At 40.4% G+C, this 20,105-nt stretch overlaps 1 protein-coding gene across 5 annotated transcripts in view; it reads left to right on the top strand.

The window, feature by feature from the left end:
• auh (AU RNA binding protein/enoyl-CoA hydratase) overlaps nt 1-20,105 on the top strand; it is a 316,065-nt gene that overhangs the window by 239,993 nt on the left and 55,967 nt on the right. For 4 of the 5 annotated variants that reach the window (XM_043714121.1, XM_043714142.1, XM_043714150.1 and 1 more), the window contains 2 exons: nt 5,670-5,857; nt 8,918-8,968. In XM_043714121.1, the coding sequence (XP_043570056.1) occupies nt 5,670-5,857; nt 8,918-8,968 (239 nt within the window). The remainder of the gene's footprint in view (nt 1-5,669; nt 5,858-8,917; nt 8,969-20,105) is intronic. The other variant, XM_043714131.1, reaches the window with a different exon arrangement.

Below are 20,105 nucleotides of genomic sequence, written 5' to 3'. Positions count from 1 at the left end.
GTGGGCCTACAATTACACAAAGGAAGAGTGAAAAAGAAAGGCAGATTTCCTTCTCTGGAGGCCATTAGTGAACCAGTATTTTTCCATGACATTTTGTTAGTTTCATGGTTGCCATTACTGATACAGTACTAGCTTTATGTTCCAGAATTATTAATCAATTGGATTTAAATTGCACCAGCTGCTGTGAATTTGTGTCACCAGTAAATTAGGTCAGGCCCCTGAATTATTTAGTTAACTAATATTACAGCTATGTTATTGTCATATGAACTAAAGGTCTGTTCCCCTCTCCACAATCGCTGCTTGATCTGATGAATAGTTCCAGCTTTTGCTATTTTTATTTCAGATTTCCAGCATCCCTGCAGTATTTAAATTTTCATGTCAAACTGATTGGACTGAGGAATTCAATTTAAATTAGCTGAAGTTCTTGAACAAAACTTCATATCCTTTTTTTGAGTGAGAAGGATTTGACTAATCTGATTAAATAGAAGAGGACTGTTTTAGAAGAATGTCAAAGACATAATAATTGAACTAAGAATTTATTCTGCAACTATTCCCTTTAGTTCAAGATTCTTGAGGTAATTGGTCTTGAAAAGTTGAGGTGGTTGAAATAGCTATTGTTTATTGCATAAGGGATGATTTACAAGTAGTGGAACACACTTCAAGAACCCTGTGATGATAGAAACATTGATTAAATCAACATAATTTGATAAATACTGAAATAAATCCAGAAAGCAGCATACTTGATGCACGGTGTCTATGGTATTGTTTAGACCAAGCCCTAAATAAAATTCAGTGACATTTCAACTCCTTTGGTACTCCCTTGTGTTAGGCTCCATGAACCCCTGTTTGACCATTATAGAAGTAGCAAGAATTAATTCCTCTGGTGTTAAATGTTTAATATGTACAAAATTAATATTCCTGTTAAATTGATCATGAAACAACTACTTTGAAGAGAATTCATATATCTTCTTTCCCTGGGCAGGATTCTAGTCTCTGTGCAGATCAAACTCTGTATTTTGGCATGTTTTTGTTTTGTTTTTCTTGTATTTTTGTTTTAACTCCAGGTTTCTGAGTTTGCATGTTTCAAACTATTATTGTAAACTATCCCTCGCTTCTTACATTCGACTTGGTTTCACTTGCACAGAGGTCTAGATTCTTCCAACTAATTCATTTTGACTTCAGAATGTGACAGAATAACTTCCATAAAATTTGAGTTTATCTCCTGAATACACTTATTAAATAGTAAAAGAATAAGCAAATATTAAGGAAAACATAACAAACCTCTTGACACACTGTTTGAGTATGTCCCTAGACAACATGCAGTTTACAGTTGTAGTTTGTTGGGGGGGAGGGGTGGTGGAGGAGGGGAATGGGGAGGAGGTGGCAAACATGTTCAGTGACAACGAACTCAATAACTCCCAAGTTTTAGTGAGAGGGTGCATAATAATTTAGCAATTTATCATCATTGAGAGTGACCACTACTGCACTGGATTGATTTTTTTTAGCACCATTGTCCATTCTGCTAAGAACCAAATCTGAAGGGTGTGTGTGGCCTGCTCCTCTCGCTTATTATGGGAGACCTCTTCCTGCCAGAGAATGCAGAAATTACTCATTCTGGATCAATGTGTTGGTGATGTTGAGGGCCTTCACAATGTAGCTTCCTGCTATCCCTCCCCCTCACCTTCCCTTGCCTCAGTTGTCTCACTCAAGGCACTGGCAGAAGTCTGTCCAGACTTCATTTCATTCATTCAAGGGATATGGGCACTGTTCACAAACATGTTTGATGATCCCTAATTCCCTGATTTCTCTTAAGACGGTGATGGTAAGCTGTCTTCTCTAACTGCTGATTTAAGTACACCCACAGTAAAATTTCATACACTGATTGGCCTCTTAGGCAAGTTTACAAGGCAATTAAGAGTCAACTGTATTAGTAAACCAAATCAGTGTTTATGACAATCCTGTAATTTATAGCATAAATATATTTATAATATCTCATTATTGATATGAGATTTTAATTTTATCCTGAAATATTTAATGAATTTATTTTATCCACCTTGCATGGTGGAACTGGAACTGATGTCTAAGGATCGTTAGTCCAAACCTCATGATAATATTCCTTTGTCTCTGATAAGCTAACATTTAAATGTGTACCCTGAAATGGCCAGGCGAAATACTTAGCTCAGTGGCAATTAGGAATGATAACAAATCACAGCCTTCTCGGCAATGCCTGATCCTATGAAAGAATGAGGGAAAAAGTAGCGGAAGGCATTAATTGATTAACTGTCTTGAGCACATTATTAACAGAGACTTCTTCAGACAATGGATGTTAGTGAGGGAGGAGGTCATTATGTATTTTTACACCTCCCTGGGGTAATCAGGCCTTGGAAGTCCCAGAATTGTCACAAAAAAAACGTACACAGAATTGACCCATTTACCTGGCTTTAAGACCCAGATTGGCAGAATGCACAGGCCAGCTTTCTATACTCAAGAAAATTAGATTAGATTAGATCCCCTACAGCATGGAAACAGGCACTTCAGCCCAGCAAATCCACACCAACCCTCCCAAGAGTAACCCATCCAGACCCATTTTCCTCTGATTAATGCTCCTAACACTATGGGCAACTTAGCATGGCCAATTCACTGACTTGCACATCTTTGGACTGTGGGAGGAAACCGGAGCACCCGGAGGAAACCTCTGCAGACACGGCAACAATTTGCAAACTCCACACAGGCAGTTGCTCAAAGCTGAAATTGAACCCAGATCCCTGGCACTGTGAGGCAGCGGTGCTAACCACTGAGCCACCATGCCGCCCCAAATTACTATTTGTTACAAATAAATAGACCCTAGTTATAGGTAAACAATTATGAAACATCAACTTATAATTCTGTTAGTTAAAACTCTAACCCAGCATAAACTTTCTCAAGTGTTTAAAGACTTAGCAGCAATCTAAGTTTGTTCAATACATCACATCAGCCCATATGACACTTTGGATACAAATTTATAGTAAAAGATCAATGATCCTGCTCCATCAGCTACCTGACAAAGAAGCAGTATGGAGCAAAGATAGTCGAGTTAGTGAATTGTTTAGCCTTGGAAATCATAAAGGGTCAATTTTGAACTTTGGTCAGTATTGACTTAACTTATCACATCCAAAGCAATAGTAATAACCCTCACAAATGTGTGTTATATGTCCTAATGCTCACTGACGACAAGATTAGGAAGTTGGCTGTTGGACTATTTGTCTGCATGTAAGGAAAAATAAATGTTTAACAAAATTGAAATATCTAGCTAGGCATTATTTTACAGCAAAAGAGTTTCAAAACTTTTTGGAATGAGAATTATGCTGTTTCTCAAAAGTTGCTTCATATGTTGCTTCATGACACATTGCAACATTATCAGCTGATTCAATTTGTACATCAACATTTCTTGACATATTTATTTCAAAACTTAAATTGCAGCAAAACTTGGAATTTCATAGATATTGATTTCAATTGAATTTCCTGTGAAGAGTTAGTATTTAAGAATAGAATAGATTATTCAACATTAGGATTGTTTGATGCCATGGCAACAATTTACATTTCTATTTGTTAAGAGCTTAAAAATGGAAAAAGAAATCAGCTTTGACTTTTCTTTTTTGCCAATGCGATAACTCATTTCTGACCTCAAATTAGATCAGCTGACTGGTATATTTTCAGTCTTTGATTCTACCCATGAGAGTGAAAGAAGAACTGTTTTGTTGAATAGAGTTCAAACTATATGTCTGATGGGAAATTAGAGTTGCATAATTATAGTTGCCTGTAAATATCATGCTGTTTGCATTTGGTGCACTAACCTATTAGGTTAAAAAAATGTTGATAGCTTTGATTTGGAGGTGCCAGTGTTGGAATTTAGATTAGATTACAGTGTGGAAACAGGCCCTTCAGCCCAACGAGTCCACACCGACCCGCCGAAGCGAAACCCACCCATACCCCTACATTTACCCCTTACCTAACACTACAGGCAATTTAGTATGGCCAATTCACCTGACCCTGCACATCTTTTGGATGGTGGGAGGAAACCGGAGCACCCGGAGGAAACCCACGCAGACACGGGGGGAACGTGCAAACTCCACACAGTCAGTCGCCTGAGGCAGAAATTGAACCCGGGTCTCTGACGCTGTGAGGCAGCAGTGCTAACCACTGTGCCACCGTGCCGCCCACCAATGGGGTGTACAAAGTTAAAAATCTCACAACACCAGATTATAGTACAACAGGTTTATTTGGAAGCACTAGCTTTCGAAAACTGGAATTTACATATGAAAGAATGGAAACCAACATGCCCATTCTAAAAGATGAGAGACTTAACAAAACAATCCAGCTCTTTTCAATATATAATTTCAGTTACATAACACTGTAAACTTTTGCTATAAATTCTGTGTCTTATGATTTTATACTCCACAACCACCTGATGACAGAGCCGTGCTCCAAAAGCTAGTGCTTCTAAATAAATCTGTTGGACTGTAACCTGGTGTTGTGTGATTTTTAATGTTGTTAGTTTTGGATGAGAATTTCTGAGGTGTACCAATCTCACTCAGAAATGCAGAGCTTACACAAGGGAAAAGCTCCGCATTTTTGACAGGAAATTTAAATACAGAGCTGCAGTTGTATTCTGATAGCTCTTGTAGCATAGCACAATTAGGAGAAGGCAAACCACACCTTTTGGACAAAAGTTAGTTGCTGTATTCTGTGATTTTACTATCTAGCATCACAGGCAGCCACTTTGACAGCTCCTGTGAAAGAGTAAGTATGTAAGGTTGAATCCCAAGCATGTAGGGATAGGGTGCCAGGTGGAAATGTTGCCTGGGGATAAGGTACCAGGTAGCTAGGGTACTAAGTATGTAGGGTGTCAGTGAGTAAGATGGGCAAGAGAAACAGGTAAGTGACGGATTGTGTGGGATAGATTGGAATGGGTGGGAGATCCTGCCGTGAGGTGGTTCCCAGATGAGAGGGGAGGACTGTCAGGTTCCTGGGGAAGATGAGTCTAGCACAGGGTGAGGAGGGACAGGGGTCTTTCGTCTGGTAGTGAGCAAAAGAAGTTCGAGTCCAGCAATTGGGAAAAGACGGATTGTGTACCAAGAGTGTGTGGCGGATGTTGAGTCCTGGGAGGAGAGAGCTGGGTCAGGTTAAGTGACTGATGTAGGGTGGGTGCTGGCATTTAACAGGGTCTGTCTCTCTCTGTGAAGACATTTTGGCAATATCATTAAAAACATCATTCCAGATTTTAGGGAAGCACCATACTAACTTAAAACTGACAGAAGATAATCCAGTTGCAGGAGAGCATGCATTGGTTTTGGTGTGCATATGTACTTTCATAAATAGAAATTTACTCTTCTCCAAAAGAACTTACTCATAGACTTTTTTTCCTCTTAAAAGTAACTGATAATCACGTACAACACGTGTTAGTGCATATCACTACATATTGAAACAAAATATTTTGTTTTCTAGTTCTTGACTTTTCATTTGTGTATTTTCTTTGCTGTCTTGCTTTTATGTTGCAACATGGGATGTGTTATCTTCTGAGAGAATGGAACTGACAGTATCTTGGCAAATCTTTAAGGGTTATTGAGGGGCAAAAATTCATTCCTGACCAAAGTTTGCCGAAATAATTTTGTCCTATGTTTTCAAATCAGGTGGCACACAGCGTCTTCCTCGTATTATAGGAGTATCCTTGGCAAAGGAACTTATCTTTTCTGGACGAGTGCTTGATGGTACTGAAGCCAAAGCAATTGGTCTTGTTAGCCATGTTGTGGAACAGAATGAAGCAGGAGATGCAGCCTATCACAGGGCATTATCTCTCGCAAGAGAATTCATACCTCAGGTACATCAAACCCAATCTTAACACTTGGCTTCAGTAGTTATTTTTAGAAGACTTTGTAGTTTTAGTCATTGTACAGATGTATTAATGTGGCTTGAAAAATATATAACTCTTATCATAATATCCACAACACTTCTGTGGTTGTACATGCTGTGCCAACATTCATTGAACATAGGCTCATCTCATACATGAGAGTTCTTTGACTCACTCTTAAATGGGTCATAATAATAAAACCACATCGCTGAACAGGAAGATCATGGGTTCAACTTGTATTTTGGGATATAATTGATATTTCAGCATCTGTCAGCCACTCTTTTGTTGAAAATGTTATCCTTCAAATGAGTTGCTACATGAAGATCCTTCCGCCTATTCTCAAGCAAAACAGAAATGAAGTGGTCATTTACCTAATTGCTGGGTGTGGTATTTGCTGCAGGCAACATGGTTACCATGTTTGCCTACAACTAAGAGTTTGTACATTTTCGACAATAGTTAATTAATTTTGGAACATTTGAAGTGTGTGAATGGCACTAAAGAGATACAAGATTTTAAATTATGACTCCCCCCATCCCACCCCATCCAAGTATCCCATTCATGAGATGAATGAGATATAAAAAGTTAAATACACAAGGTTTCCATTGTGACTATGCGTGCCATTTTTGTATGCCAGCAGATTATTAGACTATCTGAGTATTTCACTTTAAAGAGGTGAAACACCTGCACTGCATTGTATTTACAGCACAGAAACAGACTACTTCTGTCAACTAGGATGCTTATGCATCCTCCGATCTTATCCACCCCCATCTTTTCCATTGTCCCTCATTTGTTTGTCTGATCTCCCTTGAAGTGCATCTTTTCTAGTTGCCTCAACTTCTTCTGGTAATAAGTTTTACTTTCTAACTGCATTTTTAGGCAAAATGTGTCTCCTAAATTCAGAATTGGAATTGTTAGTGACTATCTATTATTAATGATTCCTAGCCCTGGACTTGTGCACAAGTGGAAATATTTTTTTCTAACATGACCAGTTGTTTCTGTCTTGAGTACTAAAATCAGTAATGACTCTATAATGCAGTACAATCTGACAGAGTTGCTGTCTTTCAAATAAAACATTAAACTGAAGTCATATTTGTCTAATGGGGCAGATCCTGTGGTACTATTTGGCAGAAAATTAGGCGAATTATTTCTGGTATCCTGGTCAGTCATTATCACTGCTGTTTGTGGGAACTTGTTGTATGTAAAATTATTGCTGGTTTGCCTGCATTACAATGATGATTACACTCTATTTCAAAAAGTACTTGCTTGGCATATAGCTCTTTGAGATGTTGAGTAAAACAAAAGTACAAGAATGTAAATCTTTCACTTTTTTAAAAATTATGGGTATAGTCTCTCAATCTGCCATTGTGGCAAAATTCCAGTAAATCATTTTTGGAACATTTTCCAGTCCCTCTAATCGTTTTTATATTATGGTGACTGGAACTATTCACAGCCCTCAAGTTGATCTAATCAAAGTTTAAGACAAATTTTCTGGTTTTCCATTCTACCCTTCTAGAAATGAACCTGTCGCTTTTTTTTAATAGTCTGTAAGCATGCATTATTGTTAGTAATTTGTCTACCCTCTTTGCTGCAACCCTATTTAAACATCTATTTTCTAAGGAGTAGGTGACCTCTTATTCGCTCTGCAAAGATCTACCACTTGCTATTTATCTATTGAAGAGTTTGTTTCCTGATTACCTACCCAATCTGAATGGTTATTAATGTCTTCCTATATTTTGTCACAGCACTCCCCTGCATTAACAAAATCGGTCAATTTAATATCATGCTCAAATTTTGCAACTGTACTTCTGATTTACTTTTATGTGTACGGTAACGACAGTGGTCCCAAGACCAATCCTTGTGGAACACACTCCATACACACTGTTCCTTTTTTCATTACCAGCATGTTCTCCATTCTGCTTCTTTTCCTCTAGCTCCACTTTTCAGATCCTAGTTATTGAGTCTTAATTAATGAATAATAAGTAATAATCTGATAGTTCAATCAGAAACCAGATTTAAAATTTACTACATGTTTTTCCCAGAAAGCAAGAAATTTGACAGAGATAGAAGAGAGGACCTACCAGCTCCACAGTGTGTTCTTTCAGCACTGCTAGTGGATGTGAATTCTCTGCCATCAAGGAAGCCTCTAGTTTTTCCATTTCTTCCTCTTAATTGTGACCCTTCAGTCTAGCTCCAATCTCCCAGGCCCTCTTTGACCATCTGATTGTGAGGGACCATACCCAAGGGCCCAGCAATGGCCTCTTGCCACTGCAGGCCTCGTGTGACCACTGGCTAAGCTTGGGCAGAAAATGGTACCACAATGTTTTTATGAGGTCTTATCACTAATTTTGGAAGGTTCTCCATATCCCAGGCTTTACCAGTTTTGGCTTTGCTTGTAGCCTTTTTCATCTGCTTGTAAGTCTGGGGTCGGTCTTGTGACTACATGGTGAAATTGAAGACCTTTATGAAAACTGACTTTTTTTTACTAAACCATTAGTCATTGTTCTAAAATCTCCTTGCTTGCCTTGTGCTAGTTATTGTTTGATAGCACTCTTGTGAAATATATTGGGAAATTTCCCTAAAGTAACGGATACTATACAAACGTAAGTTCTTATTATTGACATGCTTCTCGATAACTCACATCTTGAATTGCCCTTTTGCTTGAGATGTAATCCAATAATTATGGTCCAACTAGAAATAGATATTCTCTTATTATTTTATGCGTAGTATTAATTACATTGAGCAGAATGTTAAACACTTGTATGTAATATATTCCATTATTTGTTGATTATGGAATACCATCAGTATGCTCCAAGATCCTTGAGTTAATGATTTAATAGAATCCCTACAGTGTGGAAACAGGCCCTTCAGCCCAACAAGTCCACACCAACCCTCCGAAGAGTAACCCAACCAGACCCATTCCCCTGACCTATATTTACCTCTGATTAATGCACCTAACATACACATCCCTGAACACTATGGTCAATTTTACACAGCTAATTCAACTAACCTCCACATCTTATTTCTTACTAGGGTCCTATTGCAGTGAGATTAGCAAAACTAGCCATCAACCGAGGGATAGAGGTAAATGTTGTTTTGTTTGTCTCTCATTGATACTCTATCTTATCTGCTTTTCTGTTGGTGTTATTAAACACTAGGTGTTGCTTAGAACTTTTTATTATCAGACTCTAAATCACTGGGCATGTTTTACCCTTACTACTTAAAGTTAGATATATCAAACAACCTGATAACGTCTGTTACTTCTAATGGTGCAGTTTGTCATTTAACTTGTCTGATGGAAAAATTATGTTAAAATTTTGTTTGGAAATTCAATGTGATGCAAGTTAACTTCTGTAATGGTGTGGTGTTAACATCTGATTCACAAAATGCAGTATTTCATCCACATAAAATTTTTACTGAAAGCCAGTGCCGTTCAGGAAACAGGAAATAAGTGAACAAATACTTGGAAACTTGGAAGATGGTCCTTGTTGCAACCCCAGGGTCTGATCCATTGCATGCTACAATGTATTACCAAGAATATACTCTGTAGCACAATATACTAGACTTTGATGATTCATAAATATGTTAAACTGTCCCAATAAATCTGGGTGATTGTGCCAATGAGTTGCAGAGAAAACTCATTGGCACAATGAGTTGGCACAAGGATTATTATTGCTTTCAACTTGTGAGATACTTCAATTTTATCCTTCTATCTTCTCGATCCTTAAGGGCACGCAAGGATTTGTAATCCTAGGATCCTCCTGCTGTTTTGGTCAACTTCCTCTTTTTACATATCACCTGCTGAATGTCAGAAAGTATTGCCGAATTGAATCTGTTGATCATACTTAGAACAGTGACAACAAAGAGCAGCATGATGGCACAGTGACTAGCACAGCTGCCTCACAGCACCAATGATCCAAGTTCAATTCCAGTCTTGGGTGACTGTCTGTGTGGAGTTTGCACATTCTCCCTGTGTCTGCATGGGTTAATGCCAGGTGCCCCAGTTTCCTTCTAGAGTCCAAAGGTGTGCAGGTTAAGTTTTTGGCCATGCTCAATTGTCTGAGGATCTGCAAACGAGGTGGATTAGCCTTAGTAAATGAGGAGCTAATGGGGATGGGAAGGGGTTTGTGTCGTAATGAGATATCCTTCATAGGGTTAGTGCAGACTTGATGGGCCGAATAGCCTCTTTCTGTATTGTAGGCATTTTACAATGAAATAGCCCTGTTTCTCTTTGCTGTGTCTGAGAATGTATGAAAAACCAACTCTTTGCCAAATATTTTTTTAGCTAAAGTCCTTTTAAGCTGACAACATGCTAACAATTTCAGTAGGAGAAAGTGAGGTCTGCAGACGCTGGAGATCAAAGCTGAAACTTTATTGCTGGAACAGCACAGCAGGTCAGGCAGCATCTAGGGAACAGAAGATTCGACGTTTCGGGCACATGCCCTTCTTCATTCCTGAAGAAGGGCATGTGCCCGAAACGTCGAATCTTCTGTTCCCTCGATGCTGCCTGACCTGCTGTGCTGTTCCAGCAATAAAGTTTCAACAATTTCAGTAGCATTGTACAATCCAGATTTGGAGTTTTGTGGTACAATTTATATTTGCAATATTAACAGCATGCATTGTAAACATTCAAAGAGCTAAAAGTTAAGCTGAGTGCTTTGATTGGAACAGCAATTGGTGCTCAATGGCTCACATTAGTTCCAATTTCTTGATGCTTCCAATTTAAAGTTCATACCCTCATTCAAATTCTTTCGCAGACTCGTTCTTCTTTACATTTGATACTTTGTCCAGCCCTGTGATTCTCCAATAATTTTTTCAAATTTAACTTTCTCAGATATTTCACACCCCTTCATGCTACCATTGTTTCCTATACCTTCGGACATCTAGAGCCCTAGCTCTTGAAATTCCTTCCTAGAGTTCTGTAGCTCTCTACTTCTTCCACTTTTTAGACCTTCCTTAAACTAATAAGCAATTTAAACTGATTTTTCAGTAATTTTTCATACTTTGGCTCAGCATCAATTTTTATCTGATTATACCATATGAACTGCTTTGGGAAATCAGTTTGAGAAGAAGGAGAAATCATGTTGAATGAATATTTGATTGGGTCCTAGAAGTAGTGTACAAATAGTCCTGTTCAAGTAGGCCATTTCCAAAGTCCATTGTATTCTGTCAAACATGGTTAGAGATTTTCTAAATCCTTACAACGTCAAGTTTTCATAATTGCATTTCATACACCAAAAAATACACAAAAGAGATGCAAAATTTATATATTTGGGTAATGTATAATCCAACATAATGTATAATAAAGACATGTGTTCTGTATTTTTGCTTGTGAATAGAAAACAATTATTTTAAGAACCAAGGGGGATTGCTGCACTTGTTTTCAAAAAGTAGACTCATTGACACTCATTGTAAGTGCTGTTTACACTGCTGCTGGCTAAATCAGTAATGGATGGTTTACAGATGAACTAGAACCAAGGATTGTCGATAAATGGAGTTTCATTTGGCAGCAGTTAGCTGATTGGTGCCTAGATCAGTGATCAGTTATCAATGACAAAGGCCTTCTGCTGCTAACAACTATGTGATTGACTCCCAGGAGAGCTGGGGGATCTGAACAGGATCATGAAAAGTCATCAGATCTCCTCAAATTTAGGAACTATCAATGTTTTCTACAGAAAAAAACTTTCAAAATGAAAGCCAATTTATTTTTTCTGCAGCAGTTGCTTTAAGCTGTGAATTTTAACAAATAAGTCGCAAACCTTTGTAAATCACTGGCATCCTGTGCCCCCTGCAAACAAGCGATAGCATCCAGAGAAGTAAGATCGAGAAGTAGTGTGCTTGTCAAAGTAGCAGCATCTCAGTGGAGTGTTGCTGAACAAAGAGACCTTGGGTTGCTGTTCATAGTTCCTTGAAGTGGAGTCATAGGTAGGCAGGGTAGTGAAGAAGGCGTTTAGTACAGTTGCCTTTATTAGTCGGTGCATTGAGTACAGACGTTGGGTTGTCATGTTGCAGCTATACAAGTCATTCATTAGGTCTCTTGGAATCGTGCATTTAATTCTGGTCTCCAGCGATATAGCAAAGATGTTGTTAAACTTGAAAGAGTGCAGAAAAGTTTTACAAGGATGTTGCCAGGATTGGAGGGTTTGAGCTATAAGGAGAAGCTAAATAGGCTGGGGCTATTTTCCCTGGAGTGTTGGAGGTTGAGGGGTTACCTTATAGAGGTTTATAAAATCATGAGAGGAATAGATAGGGTGAATAGCCAAGGTCATTTATCCAGGGTAGCGAAGTCCAAAACTAGAGTGCATGGATTTAAGGTGAGAGTGAAAAGATTTATAAGAGACCTAAGGGGCAACTTCTTCACGAGAGAGTGGTGCATATATGGAATGAACTGCCACAGGAAGTGGTGGAGATGGATACAATTACAACATTTAAAAGCCTTCTGGATGAGTACATGAATAGGAAGAGTTTAGAGGGATATTATCTAAATGCTGGCAAATGGGACTTGATTAATCTGGGATGTCTGGTCAGCATGGATGTGTTGGACCAAAGGATCTGTTTCCTTGCTGTACAACTCGATGACTCTAAATCTTGTGAACAGGGACCACCAAACTGCTTTCCCAAATTTCTCTCCAACCATACCCTACATTTTTTTGGTACCTGTGCACATGTGTCAGGATGGGTTAATGAGGGGGTTAGAGGTTTAACTAGTATGTTGATGTTTCATAATTGTTTACTTATGACTTCACTTATTTATTTGTAAAAATAGTAATTTTTGTCAAGTACAGAAAGCTGGCCTGTATTTTCTACCGCTCTGGTCTGAAAGCCAGATAAATTGGGCAATTCTGTGTTCAATTCTGGGACTAGTAGGGCTTGGTTTCCAGTATACTATCCCAAAGAGGCATAAAAATATGATTACCTCCACTGTCACCAACACCCATTGCCTGATGAAGTCTCTGTTAATAATATGCCCAAGACAGTTAATCAATTAATGCATTCCACTATTTTTCCTTCATACCTTTGTGGGATGTAGGCATCATAGTCAATGAATGATCAATTCACCCAATTCAGAGCTATTGGAAGCAAGTGTGAATTAAGTCCTGTCTGGCCTGTGCTCACCCCAGTGCTGTCCTGCTCTAACATGGTGAAGGTGCTGTCTTCCTACTCCGTGTCTAGGAAAGCACCAACTCTCCCAGCCTCTCCATGTCTATCACATGTTTAAATTGAAACAAAAATCTGCGGATGCTGGAAATCCAAAACAAAAACCAAAATTACTGGAGAACCTCAACAGTTCTGCCAGTAGCTATGGACAGAAAGCAAGGTTAACATTTCGAGGCAAGTGACCCTTCTTCAGTTCTGAAGTAATTTGTATTTTTGATACAGCTCTAACTGTATCACTACCTGCCTGGATTGATCCAACCATCAGAACCTCATCTTCAGGAGGTCGTTTTGTTTGTTTCACAATGCCTCTGATAGTAAAATGTGCTGCTATCCTCACCCACAGTCAGGGTTGCATAATGGAATCATCAGCCATAGTCCCTTGTCACCCAGTAACCATTGTCGGAAGGCATCAGCCCTTGAAGTGAAGCAGGAACAGAAGAGTTCTTAAAGGAAAATATATCATAGCAGCTTCTATGGTTCCTTGAAATAGATGAAATTGAACCCTTTTCTTGTTCATGAATTCAGCTGCATTATGATATGGTGTTTTTAACAGAATGTGTGTGCAATCAATAACAATCTGCATCTGGGCAAGCCAGCTGTATTGCCCAGGCTGCAGGGCAGACATTGTCATAGGGAAAGAAAATGAAGCAGTGTGATTTGGCACAAATTGCATCTGTCAAAGTCTTGATATATTTTGGGTCAGTGTTTGAGAGATCTCATGTAGATTGCTAGTGGATCCTTGGAAGCACTCAGTTATGTGAAAAAAAAGTGCAATTGTTACTTTGATGGCCACTGGAGTAGGATAGTAGGACAGTCCTGTGATGGTTTCCTGGGATATCCTTAGTCTCTAGCAACAATGGTAGTGCATAGCTCATCTGAAGAAAAGGGAATCAAAAAACATAGAAGCCTATTCTCAACCCATTCTCCTCATAATCCTTGATCCCCTTGATACTCAAAAACCTATTTAAGTCTTAAATATACTCAATGACATAGCCTCCACAGCCTTCTGTGATAATGTATTCCATCGATTCACCACTCCCTGGCTGAAGAAGTTTATCCTTATCTCTGTTCTAAAATGTCGTCTGTTTACTCGAAGGCTATGTCCTTGGGTCCTAGTCTCCTATCATTGGAAACATCTGCCCGACATCATCTCTGTCCAGACCATTCAGTATTCTGTATGTTTCAATTAGTGGTTAGCACTGCTGCCTCACAGTGCCAGAGATCCGGGTTCAATTCCCGCCTCAGGCGACTGACTGTGTGGAGTTTGCACATTCTCCCCGTGTCTGGGTGGGTTTCCTCCGGGTGCTCCGGTTTCCTCCCACAGTCCAAAGATATGCAGGTCAGGTGAATTAGCCATGCTAAATTGTCCGTAGTGTTAGGTTAGGGGTATGGGTGGGTTGCGCTTCGGCGGGGCAGTGTGGACTTGTTGGGCCGAAGGGCCTGTTTCCACACTGTAAGTAATCTAATCTAATCCTCCCTCATCCTTCTAAACTTCGAGTATAAACCCAGAGTCCTCAAATGTTCCTCATATGTAAGCTTTTCATTCCTGGGACCTCCTCTGAACACGCTCCAGGGCCAGTACATCCTTCCTAAGACATGGAACCCAAGACTGCACACAATACTCCAAATGTGATCTGAACCTTATAGAGCCTCAGAAGTATATCCCTGCTTTTATATTTAAGTCCTCCCAAAATAAATGCCATCATTGCATTTGCCTTCCTAACTACTGACTCAATCTTAGAGAATCCTGGATGAGAGCTCCCAAGTGTCTTAGCATTTCAGACTTCTAAATTTTCTCCCCATTTAGAAAATAGTCCATGCCTGTATTCTTCCTATCAAAGTGCATGACCTCACACTTCCCCATGTTGTACTCTATCTTCTACTTCTTTGCCCATGCTCCGAATCTGTCCAAATCCGTCTGCAGTCTACCCGCCTTCTCAATGCTACCTGTCCCTCTACCTGTCTTTATACTGTCTGCAAAATTAGCCAGAATGCCCTCAGTTCCTTCATTAGATTTCCTACAGTGTGAAAACAGGCCCTTCAGCCCAACATGCCCACACCGACCCTCCGAAGAGCAATCCACCCAGACCCATTCCCCTACATTTAGCCCTGCACCTAACGCTTCGGGCAATTTAGCATGGCCAATTCACCTAACCTGCACATCTTTGGACTGTGGGAGGAAACTGGAGCACCTGGAGGAAACCCACGCAGACATGGGGAGAATGTGCAAACTCCACACAGACAGTTGCCCAAGGCAGGAATTGAACCCGGGTCCCTGGCGCTGTGAAGCAGCAGTACTAAACACTGAGCCCATCTAGATCATTAATGTATAAAATTAATAATTGTGGTCCCAATACTGAGCCCTGCAGAACAGCACTTGGCTGCCATCTTGAGAAGGACCCTTAATTTTACGACTTTTGCCTTACTTCCTTTTTAAAACAGGTGTCATGTTAACGATTTTTCCATCCTCTGGGAACCTACCTGATTCTAGTGATTCCTGAAAGATCACTACTAATGCCTCCACTATCTCTTCAGCTATCACCCTTAGAACTCTGGGATATAGTCCATCTGGTCTGGGTGATTTATCGGTCTTCAGGCTGTTCCATTTTTCTAGCACCTTCTCTTTGGTGATGGCCATCATACTCAGCTCTGCCCCCTCCTCTCTTGAATTTTTGGGATATTACTCATGTCTTCCACTGTGAAGACTGATGCAAAATAATCATTGAGTACCTCAGCCATATCCTAGTTGCCCACTACTGTCTCTCCAGCATCACTTTCCTGTGGTCCAATGCCCACCTTTACCTCTCTTTTGCCCTTTATACATCTAAAGAAACTCTTACAGTCTTCCTTTATATTACTGGCTAGCTTACCCTCCTATTTATTCTTCTCCCTCCTTATTTCTTTTTTTGTTGTCATTGGTTGGTCTTTGTAAGTTTCCCAATCCTCTGGTTTCCCACTGCCGTTCGCTGCATTATATGCTTTCTCTTTTTTGTTTATTCTATCCCTGACTTCTCTAGTCAGGCATGGTTGCCTCATCCTCCCTGTACTGTGCTTCATTTTCCTCTGGATGAATCTCTACCCTGTCTCCTGAATTACTCACAGAAACTCCTGCCATTGCTGTTCCACCATCTTTGCTACTAGGCTCCCCTCCTAGTCAATTCTTCCCCAGCTCCTCCCTCATGCCTTTATTCAGCTATAATACCATTACCTCTGATGCTATCTTCTCTCTCTCAAATTGCAAAGTAAATTCAATCATGTTATGATCACTGCCTTCTAAGGGTTTCTTCACCGTAAGCTCCCTTATCAAGTCTGCCTCATTGCACAACACTAAATCCAGTATGACCTGTTCCCTAGTTGGCTCGACTACAAGCTGCTCCAAAAAGCCATCCCGTAGACATTCCACAAATTTGCTTTCTTGCAAACCACTACCAACCAGGTTTTCCCAGTCTAACTGCAGATTGAAATCCCCCATGATCACTGTAACTTTGCCTTTCCTACAAATGTTTTCTATCTCCTGGTGTATCTTGTCGTCCAGCTCCTGACTACTGTTTGGAGGCCTGTACCTAACTCCAGCTATGTTGTTCTTACCTTTACAGTTCCTTAATTCTACCCACGTTTATTCTACACCATCTGACCCTACTTCGTTTGTTACTATTGATTTGTTAATTTCTTACTAATAAGGCAACCCCACCCCCTCTACCCACCTGCCTATCTTTCAATAGGATGTATATCCTTGAATATTCAGCTCCCAATCTTGATTCCCTTGCAGCCATGTCTCTGTGGTGACCACCACATCATACATGCCAATTTCGATCTGCGCCACATGCTTATTTACTTTATTGCTTGTAATGTATAACATGCTATAATTCAGGTATAACATCTTCAGTCCTATATTAACCATCCCTTTTCTCATTGGCATTCATTTGTCCAGTGTACTTGAAATTTGATGGAACCATGGACACTAGACTCTGGACCTTCTGTTCTTCATTTGTATATTGGGGAGGGGCCTTCAGCTGCAATGTGGAGGCTGTTTGGTAGCCATAAGAGGTTTCTGGGCTTTCTGGCACATTTGTTCCCCCACGAGTTCTTTATGCCTTTGTTGCAGCATGGTCACAGTGAAGATAACCCCAGCTTTGGCTGGATCAATTGGTCATGGTTGTGGGCAGTATCAGAAACAGAACACATCCTTGGAAATGTGAAACCAAAACAGAAATTACTGGAGAAACCCCCAGCACGTCTGGGCGCATTGATCATAGAATCTGTATATGCATAAAGAGGTCATTCAACCCATCAAGTCTGCACTGACCCTGCAAAGAGCAACTCATCCAAACCCAGCCCCCAACCCGATCCTCATAACCCTGAAATTTACCATGGCTAATTCACCTAGCCTGCACGTCCATGGACATTACAAACAATTTAGCTTGGAAATCCACCTATTGTGCAAATCTCTGATTTAGTCACATATCACAGGATCTAGCATCTGTGGAGAGAGCTGAAGAGTTGTCGCTGGACTCAAAACATTAGCTCTGCTTTCTCTCCACAGATGCTGCCAGACCTGCTGAGTATGTCCAACAGCTTTTGTTTTTGTTTTTGTTACAGTTTATTAGAGTCCTTGATAAAGTGGAAGATGAAGGACTTTGACAGGAGGGCCATGGAAAACTTGTATCCCACATGTGAAAAACATGCAGTGACCAACTATGATTATGGATGTCTTTAAGCTGTGCTGTGCTTAATGTGATTAATAAAACTGCCCCTCGAAGAGCCTCACATCAATCAAAAGAAATATCCGCATTCTCAGACAGGATACAATTACTACAGGAAGGATAGAAAGAGAGGAGGGGGAGTGGCGTTTTTGATAAGGGATAGCATTACAGCTGTGCTGAGGGAGGATATTCCTGGAAATATATCCAGGGAAATTGTTGGGTCGAACTGAGAAATAAGAAAGGGACCTTATTGGGATTATACTATAGACCCCCTAATAGTCAGAGGGACATTGAGAAACAAACTTGTAAGGAGATCTCAGCTATCTGTAAGAACAATGGGGAGGTTATGGTAGGGGATTTTAACTTTCCAAACATAGACTGGGACTGCCATAGTGTTAAGGGTTTAGATGGAGAGGAATTTGTTAAGTGTGTACAAGAAAATTTCTGATTCAATTTGTGGATGTGCCTGCTAGAAAAGGTGCAAATAATGCCCTATTCTTGGAAAATAAGGCAGGACAGGTGACTGAGATGTCAGTGCGGAAAACTTTGGGGCCAGCGACCATAATACCATTAGATTTAAAATAGTGATGGAAAAGGATAGACCAGATCTAAAAGTTGAAGTTCTAAATTGGAGAAAGGCGAATTTTGATGGTATGAGGCAAGAACTTTCAAAAGCTGATTGGGGGGCAGATGTTCGCAGGTAAAGGGAAGGCTGGAAAATGGGAAGCTTTCAGAAATGAGATAACGAGAATCCAGAGAAAGTATATTCCTGTTAGGTGAAAATAAAGGCTGGTAGGTATAGGGAATGCTGGATGACTAAAGAAATTGAAGGTTTGGTTAAGAAAAAGAAGGAAGCCTATGTAAGGTATAGACCGGATAGATTGAGTGAATCCTTAGAAGAGTATAAAGGTAGCAGGAGGGAACATGAGATAGCTTTGGCAAATAGAATTAAGGAGAATCCAAGGGGTTTTTACAAATACTTTAAGGACAAAAGGGTAACTAGGGAGAGAATACGGCACCTCAAAGATCAGCAAGGCGGCCTTTGTGTGGAGCCACAGAAAATGGGGGAGATACTAAATGAGTATTTTGCATCAGTATTTACTGTGGAAAAGGGTATGGAAAAATTAGAATGTAGGGAAATAGATGGTGACACCTTGCAAAATGTCCATATTACAGAGGACGAAGTGCTGGATGTCTTGAAACGCATAAAGGTGGATAAATCCCAAGGACTTGATCAGGTGTACCCTAGAACTCTATGGGAAGCTAGAGAAGTGATTGCTGAGCCTCTTGCTGAGATATTTATATCATCGATAGTCACAGGTGAGGTGCCGGAAGACTGGAGGTTGTCTAATGTGGTGCCACTGTTTAAGAACAATGGTAAGGACAAGCTAGGGAACTATAGACCAGTGAGCCTGGCGCGGTGGTGGGCAAGTTGTTTGAGGGGATCCTGACGGACAGGATGTACGTCCTTTTGGAAAGGCAAGGACTGATGAGGGATAGTCAACAAGGCTTTGCGCGTGGGAGAGTAACAAAGAGGATTGATGAGGGCAGAGCGGTAGATGTGATCTATATGGACTTCAATAAGGCGTTCGACAAGGCTCCCCATGGGAGACTGATTAGCAAGGTTAGGTCTCACGGAATGCAGGGAGAACTAGCTATTTGGATACAGAACTGGTTCAAAGATAGAAGACAGAGGGTGGTGGTTGAGGGTTATTTTTCAGACTGGACGCCTGTGACCAGTGGAGTGCCACAAGAATCGGTGCTGGGTCCTCTACTTTTTGCCATTTACATAAATGATTTGGATGCGAGCATCACGGTGGCACAGTGGTTAGCATTGCTGTCTCACAGCACCAGAGACGTGGGTTCAATTCCTGCCTCAGGCAACTGACTATGTGGAGTTTGCACATCCTCCCCGTGTCTGCGTGGGTTTCCTCCGGTTTCTTCCCACAGTCCAAAAAAATGTGCAGGTTAGGTGAATTGCTAAATTGCCCGTAGTGTTAGCTGACGGGGTAAATGTAGGGGAATGGGTCTGGGTGGGTTGCTCTTCGGAGGATCAGTGTGGACTTGTTGGGCTGAAGGGTCTGTTTCCACACTGTAAGTAATCTAATCTTACATAAGAGGTACAGTTAGTAAGTATGCAGATGACACCAAAATTGGAGGTGTAGTGGAAGAAGCTTACCTCAGATTACAATGGGATCTTGACCAGATGGGCCATTGGACTGAGAGGTGGCAGATGGAGTTTAATTTAGATAAATGCACGGTGCTGCATTTTGGGAAAGCAAATCTTAGCAGGACTTATACACTTAATGGTAAGGTCCTAGGGAGTGTTGCCGAACAAAGAGACCTTGGAGTGCAGGTTC

Source organism: Chiloscyllium plagiosum, chromosome 2 (assembly GCF_004010195.1).
Source record: "Chiloscyllium plagiosum isolate BGI_BamShark_2017 chromosome 2, ASM401019v2, whole genome shotgun sequence".
NCBI classification, from domain to species: Eukaryota; Metazoa; Chordata; class Chondrichthyes; order Orectolobiformes; family Hemiscylliidae; genus Chiloscyllium; species Chiloscyllium plagiosum.
Note: the sequence above shows the minus strand (reverse complement) of the source record. Positions and strands in the feature narration are given on the sequence as shown.